Genomic DNA, 12,649 nt, shown 5'->3' on the forward strand with positions numbered 1-12,649 from the left:
TCCTCCTTTATTTTGAAAATATTTATTTGAACTTATTTAACTCATCAATTACCCCATAATCCTCCTCCTCCTCTCCATAAACCTATTCCCTTCTAGCACTGATGATGTTCCTTAGTTGGGTCTTGAGACATTGACAGCTCAGAAAGCACCAGGACAATCCTCCTCCTCCACCACCTCCTCCTCCTCCTCCTCCTCTTCTTCCTTTATTTTGCAAATAAATAAGTTTAAATTAACTCATTTATTTCCAAACTGTCTATGTCCAGGAATCTTCTCAACAAACAGTTGGCCTTTGTTCGGAATTAGATAAGGGTCCATGGAACTCAAGGAAGAGATTTAGATTTGGCTTTAGATTGCTTGTGACTACGGAGGGATTCTAGCCTGATGCCTCTTTTGATGCCGCCTGCAATCTCTGCCACTCCTTCTCCGACAATTTTCCTGAAAATAAAAATCCCTCCCTTTTTGGTGGACATGTTTAAGATTGCACTGTTGAGCATGCCTTAACCCATGTAATTAAGCCCAGACAGTCAGTTCATTGGGGGTTAATTAATCCAACAGCCCTGGAGTTAATGGAACCAATCTAACTTCCCCAGTCAATCATGTTTTGTGAGCTACTTGCAAGTAGGATTATTTGTCTCTTCCCAGCTTGGAGATGGAGACGAATTTATAGAGGGAATAATAAACATGTTAAAAATGGGTGTGTGTACTTTCCTCCTTTTGCCTCTGGGATACAGAAGGAGCTTTTCAGGTAGACCAGGCAGGAAAGACAACCAGATATAGGTAGCTTTGACATACAACCATAATTGAGCTTGCCCATTACGGTCGTATGTTGTGACAGATCTAATTTGAGTTGGTCATATGACTGTCCTGATTTTACAATATTTTTAGGAGCTCATTAAGTGAATGCGGTGTTCTTCAAACAAAAGTGACAGTCATTAAATGAAATCCACGGTTGTTAAGTGAATCCACTGATCATTAAGCAGCGGTTTTACTGAAAACCAGAAGTAACTTCCGGTTTGTTGTCTTAAACATACAGTCACCTGACCAGGGGACACTGCAAACAGCCGTAACTGCAGCCGTGTTGCTGATGTGTGAGGTGCAGCCACGTGACCAGGGAGTGACCATTGGAACTGGGTCACAACTTCCTTTTTCCAGTGGGCCGTAACTTTGAATAGCTGCTACACAACCCAGTTCTAAGTCAAGGACTACCTGTAAATGAATTATCCCTTGACTGTAAAGCTACAATAACAGGATTTTGAAAACCTGAAAGTATAAATCTCTCACCGTCTCCTTTACAGCCTGAGAAACTAGGGAGGGTCCCTTCTGAGCCTCCTCCCCACCCCCCTGACCCACCATTGTGCAACTATGGGCTGTGACCTTTTTTTCTGACTGTTCCCTAAAGCTCCATTACCAGAATCTTGCATCTCTGAAAGAACAAATCTCCCACGGTCTCCTTTACAGCCTGAGAAACTAGGGAGGGTCCCTTCTGAGCCTCTTTTTCCACCCACCCGTTATGCATGTATGCGCTGTGCAGTCTCTTATCTGACGGTCGGTTTTGTGCTCTCCAATAAATTCTCTCTTGACCTTTGATCCTTTTCCAGCTTATGATGACCAACCACAACGGCCAACCTGTGGATTTTCCTGGAGCCCAAAACACCTCTTTGCCTCTGCCTCCCGCGATGGACCACACGTCTCAGCTGATGCTTCCCCGCGACCTCCTTTCCTCGGTGTTCCAGATGCTCGTATCAAAAGGAGGGTTCAACGCGGACCTCACCGAACTGGCGGTGAGCCATCTTGACACGAAATTAAGCTATTTCTGACCTCTATTTGTGGACCATAGATATGATCGGAATGGTAGCTCGTGGGGAAGACTCTCGCCTCCCACCTGGAAGTTGAGAATTCAATCCTTGGTAGAGGCAGATGTTTCTCTATCAGGGTACAAAGAGAATATATCTGCTGTGAACCCTGTGTGGGCATCAGGAAGGGCATCCGGCCAGTAAATGCTCAGCTCCATCCAGTTGCCCCAACTCTACCCTAAATTGAGGGATTACAGGGTCATAAAAAGGGAATTTATTCGCGGGGCAGAGATCTCTGGGTTATTCTATTTTGTCAGCTCCTTTGCTTTCACCAAGAAAAAAAAATCCTTGGAAACATCTCAATTGCATCATTGCATCATTCTCTCTCTCTCTCTCTTTCCTTCCTTCCTTCCTCCCTTTCCCTTCCTTCCTTCTTCCTTCTTCCTTTCTCTTTCTTTCTTTCTTTCCTTCCTTCCTTTCTTTTCTTTCCTTCCTTCCTTCCTCCCTCCCTCCCTCCCTTTCCCTTCCTTCCTTTCTCTTTCTTTCTCTTTCTCTCTCCTTCCTTCCTTCCTTCCTTCCTTCCTTCCTTCCTTCCTTCCTTCCTTCCTTCCTTTCTTTTCCTTCCTTCCTTCCTTCCTCCCTCCCTCCCACCCTCCCTCCCTTCCTTCCTTCCTTTCTCTTTCTTTCTTCCTTCCTCTTCCTTCCTTCCTTCCTTCGTTCCTTCCTTCCTTCCTTCCTTCCTTCCTTCCTTCCTCCCTTCCTTCCTTCCTTCTTCTTCTTCCTTTCTCTTTCTTTCTTCTTTCTTTCCTTCCTTCCTTTCTTTCTTCCTTCCTTCCTTCCTCCTCCCTCCTCCTTCCTTCCTTCCTTCTTCTCTTTCTTCTCTCTCCTTCCTTCCTTCCTTCCTTCCTTCCTTCCTTCCTTCCTTCCTTCCCTTCCTTCCTTCCTTCCTTCTTTCCCTTCCTTCCTTCCTCCCTCCCTCCCTCCCTCCCTCCCTTTCCTTCCTTCCTTTCTCTTCCTTTCTCTCTCTCTCTCCTCCTCCTTCTCTTTCTTCCTTCTTCCTTCTTCCTTTCTTTCCTTCCTTCCTTCCTTCCTTCCTTCCTTCCTTCCTTCCTTCCTTCCTTCCTCTCTCTCTCTCTTTCTTTCTCTCTCTCCTCCCTCCCTCCCTCCCTCCCTCTTTCTTTCTTTTTTCTTTCTTTCTCTCTCTCTCTCTCTCTCTCTCTCTTTCTCTCTCCCTCTCCCTCTCTCTCTCTCCCCCCCCTCTCTCTTTCTTTCTTTTTCTGGAGGCAACTTCTGTTTCACTGGTTAGTTGTCCTCACTGTTAGGACAACAGTGTTAATTCTCCTTAATTCTAGGTTGTTTCTCTCCTTGTTTAGTTTCCAACCATTGTTTCTTGTCCTGCCTTCAGGTGCTTTGGAGAATAATTTGACCCCCCTCTTCTCTGTGGCAGCCCCTCAAATACTGGAATTCTGCTATCAGGTCCCTCCTAGTCCTTCTTTTCTCTAGACTAGTCAGAGCCAAATCCTACAACTTGTTCTTCATATGTTTTAATCTCCAGGCCTTTGATCCTCTTAGTTGCTCTCCTCTGCACTTTTTCCAAAGTCTAAACCTCTTTTTTGCAGTATGGCGACCAAAATTGGTTGCAGTATTCCAGATACGGTCTTCTGTTCATGCGTTTGTTTTGTGCCTCTGTTTTCTTGCTTAACATGTAATTTCTTCCTGTGGAAATGAATGAAAATGATTAGTCCTTTGTGGCGACAGTCGGAAGCCAATGCAATCCAAAGAAATCACCACACCGGCTAGAAAAAACTTGGCTCAGCTGCAAATGAGACATTTCGGGAGTTGTGTTGTCTGACTAGCCTGTGTCGTTGTTGTTCCTTCTAGCTTCGTGGCTCTGTTCCAATGACAACATCGGCTCTGCAGTCTGTGCTACCTGAGGTAAAATCTTTCTACAACAGGTCTCATCATCATAACTGGCTTTTTCCCCCTCTAAGCTCTGGGATAAGATCAGGTGACGGGTATCAAAAGTTTGACTTGGTGCCAGGTTTTTTTTGCTGCTTATACAAGTATTCCTCGACTTACGACCACAATTGAGCCCAAACTTTCTGTTGCTGAGCGAGTCAGTTGTTAAGTGAGTATTGCACCATTTTACGGCCTTTCTTGCCCCACTTGTAAAGTGAATCACTGCAAATGTTAAGTCACTAAGTTACATGGTTTTTAAGTAAATTTGGCTTCCTTATTAACTTTGCTCGTCAGAAAGTCACATGACTCCAGGACACTTTGACCTCGTCGTAAATACGAGTCAGTTGCCAAGTCTCTGAATTTTGATCACATGATCGTGGAGATGCTGCAACGGTCATAAGTGTGAAAAATGGTCATAAGTCACATGTGTTTTGGTTTACAGTTATGGTTTTAATGCTTTTTTAACTTTTGGTTAGGAGCTGCCCAGGGCTAGTTAGAAAATGGGCACCTATATAAATGTTTTAAATAAATAAATTTTATTTAAATAAATCAATAAATCAATAAATAATTCACCAAGAATAGAATTCACAAATAGAATTCACTTTCTATGGAAAGTCTCCACCATGGCTGTCTCAAAGGAGCTTTTTCCAAAAGGCAACTGGACTTTCTTGGTTATTATTTTATTTATTTTATTTATTTATTTTATTTGATTTTTATACCGCCCTTCTCCCGAAGGACTCAGGGCGGTGTACAGGCATAATAAAACCGACAATACAATATACAGGTTTAAAATACGATTTAAAAAACTTATTAAATTAGCCCAGCAATTAAAATTTACCATACTAAAAAACCCCGTTTAAAATTAATAAATTCAACATTTAAAAACCCAATTTAAGCCAGCCCCGCGCGAATAAAAAGATGAGTCTTGAGTTCGCGACGAAATGTCCGAAGGTCAGGTATTTGGCGTAAACCCGGGGGAAGCTCGTTCCAGAGTGTGGGGGCCCCCACAGAGAAGGACCTTCCCCTGGGGGCCGCCAGCCGACATTGTTTGGCGGACGGCACCCTGAGAAGTCCCTCTCTATGGGAGCGTACGGGTCGGTGGGAGGCGTGTGGTAACAGCAGGCGGTCCCGTAAGTACCCAGGTCCTAAGCCATGGAGCGCTTTAAAGGTCATAACCAACACCTTAAAGTGCACCCGGAAGGCCACAGGCAGCCAGTGCAGTCTGCGCAGGAGCGGTGTTACATGGGAGCTACGCGTAGCTCCCTCTATAACCCGCGCAGCTGCATTCTGGACTAACTGAAGCCTCCGAGCGCACTTCAAGGGGAGCCCCATGTAGAGAGCATTACAGTAATCCAAGCGAGAGGTAACGAGCGCATGTGTGACATTTTGAAAATGTTTTGCTCCAAGAACTGAAGAAGCTTCTTGGATGAGGGGGGAAAAAATTGTGTTCAAGGAAAAAAAATATTTTTATTTTTTATTTATTTATTTTGTCATACTGTATATTGAAGATGATTAGGGGACTGGGGGCTAAAACATATGAGGAACGGTTGCTGGAACTGGGTATGTCTAGTTTGATGAAAAGAAGGACTTGGGGAGACATGATAGCAGTGCTCCAATATCTCAGGGGCTGCCACAAAGAAGAGGGAGTCAAACTATTCTCCAAAGCACCTGAGGGTAGAACAAGAAGCAATGGGTGGAAACTGATCAAGGAAAGAAGCAACTTAGAACTAAGGAGGAATTTCCTGGCAGAACAATTAATAAGTGGAACGACTTGCCTCCAGAAGTTGTGAATGCTCCAACACTGGAAATTTTTAAGAAAATGTTGGATAACCATCTGTCTGAGATGGTGTAGGGTTTCCTGCCTGGGCAGGGGGTTGGACTAGAAGGCCTCCAAGGTCCCTTCCAACTCTGATATTATTATTATTATTATATAAGCATAAGCATGAAATAACTATACAATATATAAGCATATATATATATAAGTATGAGTATGCAATAACTATATTAATTGGATATAACGAAAGGAAACAATAGGACAGGAATGGTAGGCACTCTTGTGCTCTTATGCATTCCCCTTACAGTCCTCTTAGGAATGGGGTGATGTCAATAGTAGATAGTTTTTGGTTGAAGCTTTGGGGATTTTGGGAAGAAAATCCAGTTGCCCTTTGTGGGGTGGGGGAATGGGGTGGGGGATGGAGAAGCAGCTTTGGGATAATGGCCGGGGAAGTTTTCTGCCCCTCCTGCTGAGTCCTCCTAAGCACTTCTTCTGCCTGATTGTCCACAGTTGTCTCAGCTTGGGGCAGAAGATCTGCCCTTGGTGGTCAAGATCGGAGTCCGTGCCCTTCCGGTGGTATCTTTACAAAACGGGAAGGTCCAGATCCTGCTGGGTGCTGACCTCCAAGTGCTCTCCCATTCAAATTCTAGTCTCACCCCGCTCTTTACTGTGAACATGGTGAGTAAGAAGAGAAGTACCAAAGTTCTTGACGCTAGTTGGGTGATCCTTGACCTGGAAGGGCCACCAGATGAATCTGCAAGTCTCAACCCCTGAAACTCCTGTTTCTAATCTCTCAACTTCCTTGTCCCTAATTACTACCAGCTTTAATTCGGTTGATCCCTGATAAGAGTAGCTGTTGCAGCCAGTGGGTCTTGGAGGCTTCTAAACCCTGCCACCTTATCAGAAGTAGGTCTTCTGGTCCTTGGCAAGCTCTCTCCAAGCACAATGGGGCTTTCACAGAGTGCCAGCATGGAAGGCCCTGCTCAGGTGTTCCGTCTCCAAGGGGAACCATTCACTGGAGCAGCAAAGATGCGGTTTTCTCTATTACCCCAATGGCTTCCTTCCTGTTGAGCTGGGTTGTGGATGGCAGAGAAATGAAGCTTTCTACTCTCTGAGTAGATGACGTTGGGGAGTTAGTGAGCTGGGTAGGCACTAATTGAGTAGATATTGGAAGGGATCGCCAAATACAAAGGGGTAAGCCAAGGTCTCTGAATAAGGGCGTGGGATCTACAAAAGGCAGACAGTGGCGGCAGTAAGTTTTAGGGACAAGGAAGTTGTACGGAAGAGAAACAGTTTGGTCTACTGGTGAGAGCACCAGGCTAGAAAGAAAGAGACTGAGAGTTCTAGTCCTGCCTTAGGCATGAAAGCCGGTTGGTGAATTTGGATCAATCCCCAGGAGATGGTGAGTTCTAGTCTTGGCTTAGGCACAAAACCCAGCTAGGTGACTTTGGGCCAATCACCAGGAGACGGTGAGTTCTAGTCAGCTGGATATTTATTCTTAGCACGATCTTATCCATGACAAATTAAGTATTCAGGAGGTGTGGCTTTTACATTTTAATGAGTTTACAATTGATTAAACTTCAACGTCCTTGTCTCTAGCGAGTCTGAGCTGGGTCTTCTCAGAATTTCACATTCTTGAATGTTGCTTCAAAGAAACTAGAAACATTAACCAAAAGTTCTCCTTGTTACTAAAGACATTACTCAGAGAGGCCATATTCTCTTCCTCTAATCAAAACCTGGAGTTAATATACAGAATAGAATAGAATAGAATAGAATAGAATAGAATAGAATAGAATAGAATAGAATAGAATAGAATAGAATAGAATAGAATTCAATTCTTTATTGGCCAAGTGTGATTGGACACACAAGGAATTTGTCTTTGGTGCATAGGCTCTCAGTGTACATAAAAGAAAAGATACCTTCATTAAGGTACAACACTTACAACACTTAATGATAGTCATAGGCAATAAGCAATCAATAAGCAATCAATAGTCAATAAGCAATCAGGAAACAATATCAGTATAAATCGTAAGGATACAAGCAACAAAGTTACAGTCATAAGTGGAAGGAGATGGGTGATGGGAACGATGAGAAGATTAATAGTAGTGCAGATTTAGTAAATAGTTTGATAGTGTTGAGGGAATTATTTGTTTAGCAGAGTGATGGCCTTCGGGGAAAAACTGTTCTTGTGTCTAGTTGTTCTGGTGTGCAGTGCTCTATAGCGTCCTTTTGAGGGTAGGAGTTGAAACAGTTTATGTCCAGGATGTGAGGGGTCTGTAAATATTTTCACAGCCCGCTTTTTGACTCGTGTAGTATACAGGTCCTCCATGGAAGGCAGGTTGGTAGCCATTGGTTTTTTCTGCAGTTCTAATTATCCTCTGAAGTCTTTGTATCTACTATCTACTTTGTAGCTACTATCAGCCTTATCCTTTATGATGTTAGTTACTACTAGGGACCAAAGTCATGCAGATGATGTTATGATTACAGAATATCAACCTGAGTGGAAGTTTCAGTGTTACACGAACCAAACTGGGCATCTCTCTGGCCTTAGAAAGGTAAGCAAACTCCCAATCACCTATGGGATTGTAACCTTTGGACTAACAGGGCCTCTTGTTTATAGTTGTGTGTTGCTCATTTGAGGATGATGTGCCCTTCATCCCAATTCAGAACAACAGAAGTTGGAAGGGACCTCGGAGGTCTTCTAGTCCGCTCAGGCAGGAGACCCTATTTTTCAGCCTGCCCCAGATCAGTGTTTGAGAAAATAAAGACCCAACTCCATCATGTTGAAGAAATTGGTAATTTATACCAAACAAGTCTGGATGCAGTACAAGCTAAGCTGGAACTGGAAGTAAATCAAAACCACACATTCTCTCCTGAACCCTCCCCCTACTAGAGGTCATACAGTAATAATCCAATGTCTTCTTCCTCCTCGGCCACGTGTAGTTTCACTTCTGATATTCTCCCTCTGTCAATCTTCTGGATGGAATGTGGAGCCAGCAACTGCCGTTACATTCACACGCCAAAACAATTCAAACATCTATTTTAAAAAGGCTATTTCCCTCTCCCACACATGCAATGTCAGCCGAACGCTGGAAACAGTGAAAACCTCCCCCCTCCTCCATAAATCATGTAAGACACTCAGTCGAGCAAACTTTTTTTTTAAGGCAAATTTTTTTTATTTTCCATAATAGTTCCCACAATTTAACCAGTGTACAATACAATCACTTATACAGCAATCGATCCTATACTCAAATTATGCTCAATCCGGGCTGCTCGACCGCCACTCCCTCCCTTAATCCTTTCTACCCTTCTCATCCTTCTTCAATTTTCCCCATCATCCTTCTCCTCACTTTCCTTCTTCCCCTCCTCTTCCCCACTTCTCACTACCATCCTTTCTAACCCTCTAACTTCTCCTCCTTCTTCTCCTCCTATCCTTTCTTCTCCCTCCCTTCTTTCCTACCTACCTACCTACCTTCCTACCTACTTTCTTCCTTCTTTACTCTTCTTTCCTTACCCTTTCCCTTCGAGCAAACTTTTAACAAGGTAATAAAACAGTCAGATAATCTAGTAGGAGTAATACACTTAACTAAAGCGGAGGCTGACACTATTACCATTTCAGACAAATGGTTGTCCAATCTCTTCTTAAGAACCTCCAGTGTTGGAGCACCTACAACTTATTCAGCTTGGATAGGAGAATTTACAACTGGTAGTGCCCTGTTCCTAGCATAACCATCCTGGAAGGATACCTGATCTTGCTTTTGAGACCTCCTTGGACTAAATTGAGAAGATGCACCAGCTAGTTAGGGAAATGGAGATGAAATTTATGAAGAACGGTTGCAGGAATTGGGTATGTCTATAAGGAAAATGAGAACTATGGATGACATGATAGCATCTTCCAATATTTGAGGGGCTGCCATCCAGTTTTGGTCACCACAGTATAAAAAAGAGGTTGAGACTCTAGAAAGAGTGCAGAGAAGAACAACCAAGAGGATTAGGGGACTGGAGGCTCAAACATATGATGAACGGTTGCAGGAACTAGGTCTGGCTAGTCTGGGGAAGAGATGGACCAGGGGAGATATGATAGCAGCCTTCTAATATTTGAGGGGCTGCCACAGAAAGGAGGGGGTCAAACTATTTTTCCAAGGCATCCAAAAGCCAGACAAGGAATAATGGATGGAAACTGGACAAGGAGAGATTCAACCTGGAAATGAGGAATTTTTTGACAGTGAGAACAATCAACCAATGGAACAGAAATTGCCTTTGGAAGTTGTGGGAGCTTCATCACCTGAGACTTTCAAGAAGAGACCTGACTGCCATCTGTCAGAAATGGTGTAGGGTCTCCTCCTTGGGCAGGCGGTTGGACTAGATGACCTCCAATGTCCCTTCTAACTCGGTTAATCTGTTAATCTGTCACAAAGAAGAGTGGCCTGGAGTCCAAATGTCTTAAATTTGTCATGTTTGGAGACCCCTGACCAGGATATAGCAGACAGAAGAGGCCTGAAATGTTCTGGTCAAATGCTTCTGATCCCCATATTGGACCTCTGTGGCCTGTTCAGACATATCAGATGTTTCTACAAATGTCTTCATTTTCATATTTCTTTTCACAGCGTCTCACTCAGTGTCTCCAACGTGGGTTCCTTTGATGTAAGTCTATGTCCTAGTTTGCATCTGCAACACATGCAGAAGATAAAATTTCATTGATCAGGTGAATTAGAAATTGCTGGGAGGATGCTTCAGGCTCTTATTAGAGAGAGTGAGTTCGAGTCCTGCCTTAGGCATGAAGGCCACCCGGGTGACTTTGGGCCAATCCCTCCCTCTCAGCCCAACCCACCTCACAGGGTTGTTGTTCTGGAGAAAATAGGATGAGGAAAGTGTGTTTGTGCCTTGAGTTATTTATAAAGTAATAAAGACAGAATATAAAATAACTCACTTTTTTCAGTGCTGCTGTGACTTCAAACAGTCACTAATTGAATGGTCGTAAGTCGAGGACTCCCTCTATGTGAATTAATAAGTTTCCCTTGCAGGGAATCGGACCATTTCATTGGCTAATTATGACTTTCCAGGATCTGCAGAGATGGGGCAGCTCTCTACGGGGGTTTTATTTTATTTTATTTTATTTTATTTTATTTTATTTTATTTTATTTTATTTTATTTTATTTTATTTTATTTTATTATTTTATTTTATTTTATTTTATTTTATTATTTTATTTTATTTTATTTTATTAAAATTTTATTTTATTTTATTTTTTCTTTTGTTTTCTTTTATATTTTATTGTTTTATTTTATTTTCTATATTCTATTCTTTTATTTTTTTTATTCTATTCCATTTTATTATTTTATTATTCTAGTCTATTCTACTCTATTTTATGTTATATTTTATTTTATGTGTGCATGCATTAAATGTACTGGCTGTCCATCCTGCCACAGGGTAACTGTGCCACTTACAATATTAAAAAGATAAAACTATGCAAATAAAATACTTACTATGCGAGTAAAATACCCAGCCCTGGCTGTGGGTCAGCAGCTAAAAAACGTGAAATGCGGCATATGTGCTACTAATTGCAAAAGCCTGTTGCAAAGGATAGGAATAATTCTTTCTCACCTTTTTTGTTTGCAGGAAAATGCCCTTAAGACTTGGATCACAAACATCCTTCAGATCGGATACCTGCCTCTGATTAACGGTAGGGTCTCCTGGTTGCTGTTCCTGTAGAGAAGCTGAATTGCATTGCGACAAACTTTGTGTCATGAGCAGGGCCTTTGTCAGGGAAGGCGGCCACATACGTGATGCACTTGATACAGCAGTGGCATTGTGCAAATGACACACACATGAAGTAGTTTGCAAAAAAGTACAGTAAGTGACATCAAGTTCGCTTTGAACAAACACCTGTGATTTGGGACCTAATTCTGTGGTTTCATTGCTTTTCTTTAGTTCGCCTGGACATCGGAATTCCACTCCCGAATATTTTCAACCTGAATTTTGCTGACGGTGTGGTGAAAACCTTTGATGTAAGAGCCTGATTGTACATTTCCTAAACAAAACATTCCTTCAAAGCTGCTGGCCACTGCATTCAAGACATTAGTCAGAAGTTGCTGGGAACTCCTAAGGAAGGAATTCAATGTTTTTATCTCCACATCCAAGAGGAAACTCATCTTCTCTTTACAAAGTCCAGGATTGCAAGGAAGGAAGGAAGGAAGGAAGGAAGGAAGGAAGGAAGGAAGGAAGGAAGGAAGGAAGGAAGGAAGGAAGGAAGGAGGGAGGGAAGGAAGGAAGGAAGATGTTAAAAAGAAGGCAGGGAGGGAGGGAGGGAGGGAAAGAAGGTAGGAAGGAAGATGGATGGCGGAAGGAAGGAAGGAAGGAAGGAAGATGGATGGTGAAGGAAGGAAGGAAAGAAAGAAGGAAGAAGGAAGGGAAAGGAAAGGAGGGAGGGAGGGAGGGAAGGAAGGAAGGAAGGAAGGAAGGAAGGAAGGAAGGAAGGAAGGAAGGAAGGAAGGAAGGAAGGAAGGAAGATGGCTGGTAAAAAGAAGGAAGGAAGGAAGGAAGGAACAGGAAAGGAGGGAGGGAGGGAAGGAAGATGGATGGTGAAAGGAAAGAAGGAAAGAAGGAAGGAAAGGAAAGGAAAGGAAAGGGAAAGAAAGAAAGAAAGAAAGAAAGAAAGAAAGAAGAGTATTATTTGACTCAGATCAAGGCCCATGCTAGCCAGACCTGTCTTCACCCTGTGGTCCATCCAATATTCTAGATTCAGAATGAAGTCATGGAGGTGGACCATAGGATCCCCCTACTTGAAGTCCTGGAGATCACAATAATCCCACAAAAGTTGCCATCATAGCTAGTCGCTGTCGCCCTCCATGAATCTGTAGTTTAGGCCCCTTTGTCTGGCTGACCACTTCTGAGGGCACCTCTTTTCTGCTTTCCAGGAGATGGTGGTGATCAATAAGACCCCTAAATAAGACCCCGAAGGAAGAAGACTACATGGCAGAAGAATGACCTCCCTTCCCTCGACCCCTTGCCCTAACTTCCTCCTCCGCTGCTTCAGTACCATTCAGATTCCACTTTCCTTTGTCCGCCATGGACAACCTTATTACCTAAAATTGTAGACCTCTACCGTCTTCTCTGAGAATTCAT

The 12,649-nt window shown here is 43.0% G+C and overlaps 1 protein-coding gene across 1 annotated transcript in view; it reads left to right on the plus strand.

Moving 5' to 3' along the window:
• LOC131195467 (BPI fold-containing family B member 3-like) overlaps nt 1-12,649 on the plus strand; it is a 30,567-nt gene extending 17,918 nt beyond the window's left edge. Inside the window, exons 9-16 of the mRNA XM_058177407.1 lie at nt 1,599-1,781; nt 3,675-3,728; nt 6,037-6,204; nt 8,014-8,081; nt 10,134-10,170; nt 11,144-11,207; nt 11,456-11,532; nt 12,442-12,649. Of these exons, the coding sequence (XP_058033390.1) occupies nt 1,599-1,781; nt 3,675-3,728; nt 6,037-6,204; nt 8,014-8,081; nt 10,134-10,170; nt 11,144-11,207; nt 11,456-11,532; nt 12,442-12,474 (684 nt within the window). The 3' untranslated portion in view covers nt 12,475-12,649. The remainder of the gene's footprint in view (nt 1-1,598; nt 1,782-3,674; nt 3,729-6,036; nt 6,205-8,013; nt 8,082-10,133; nt 10,171-11,143; nt 11,208-11,455; nt 11,533-12,441) is intronic.

Source organism: Ahaetulla prasina, chromosome 3 (assembly GCF_028640845.1).
Source record: "Ahaetulla prasina isolate Xishuangbanna chromosome 3, ASM2864084v1, whole genome shotgun sequence".
NCBI lineage: Eukaryota > Metazoa > Chordata > Lepidosauria > Squamata > Colubridae > Ahaetulla > Ahaetulla prasina.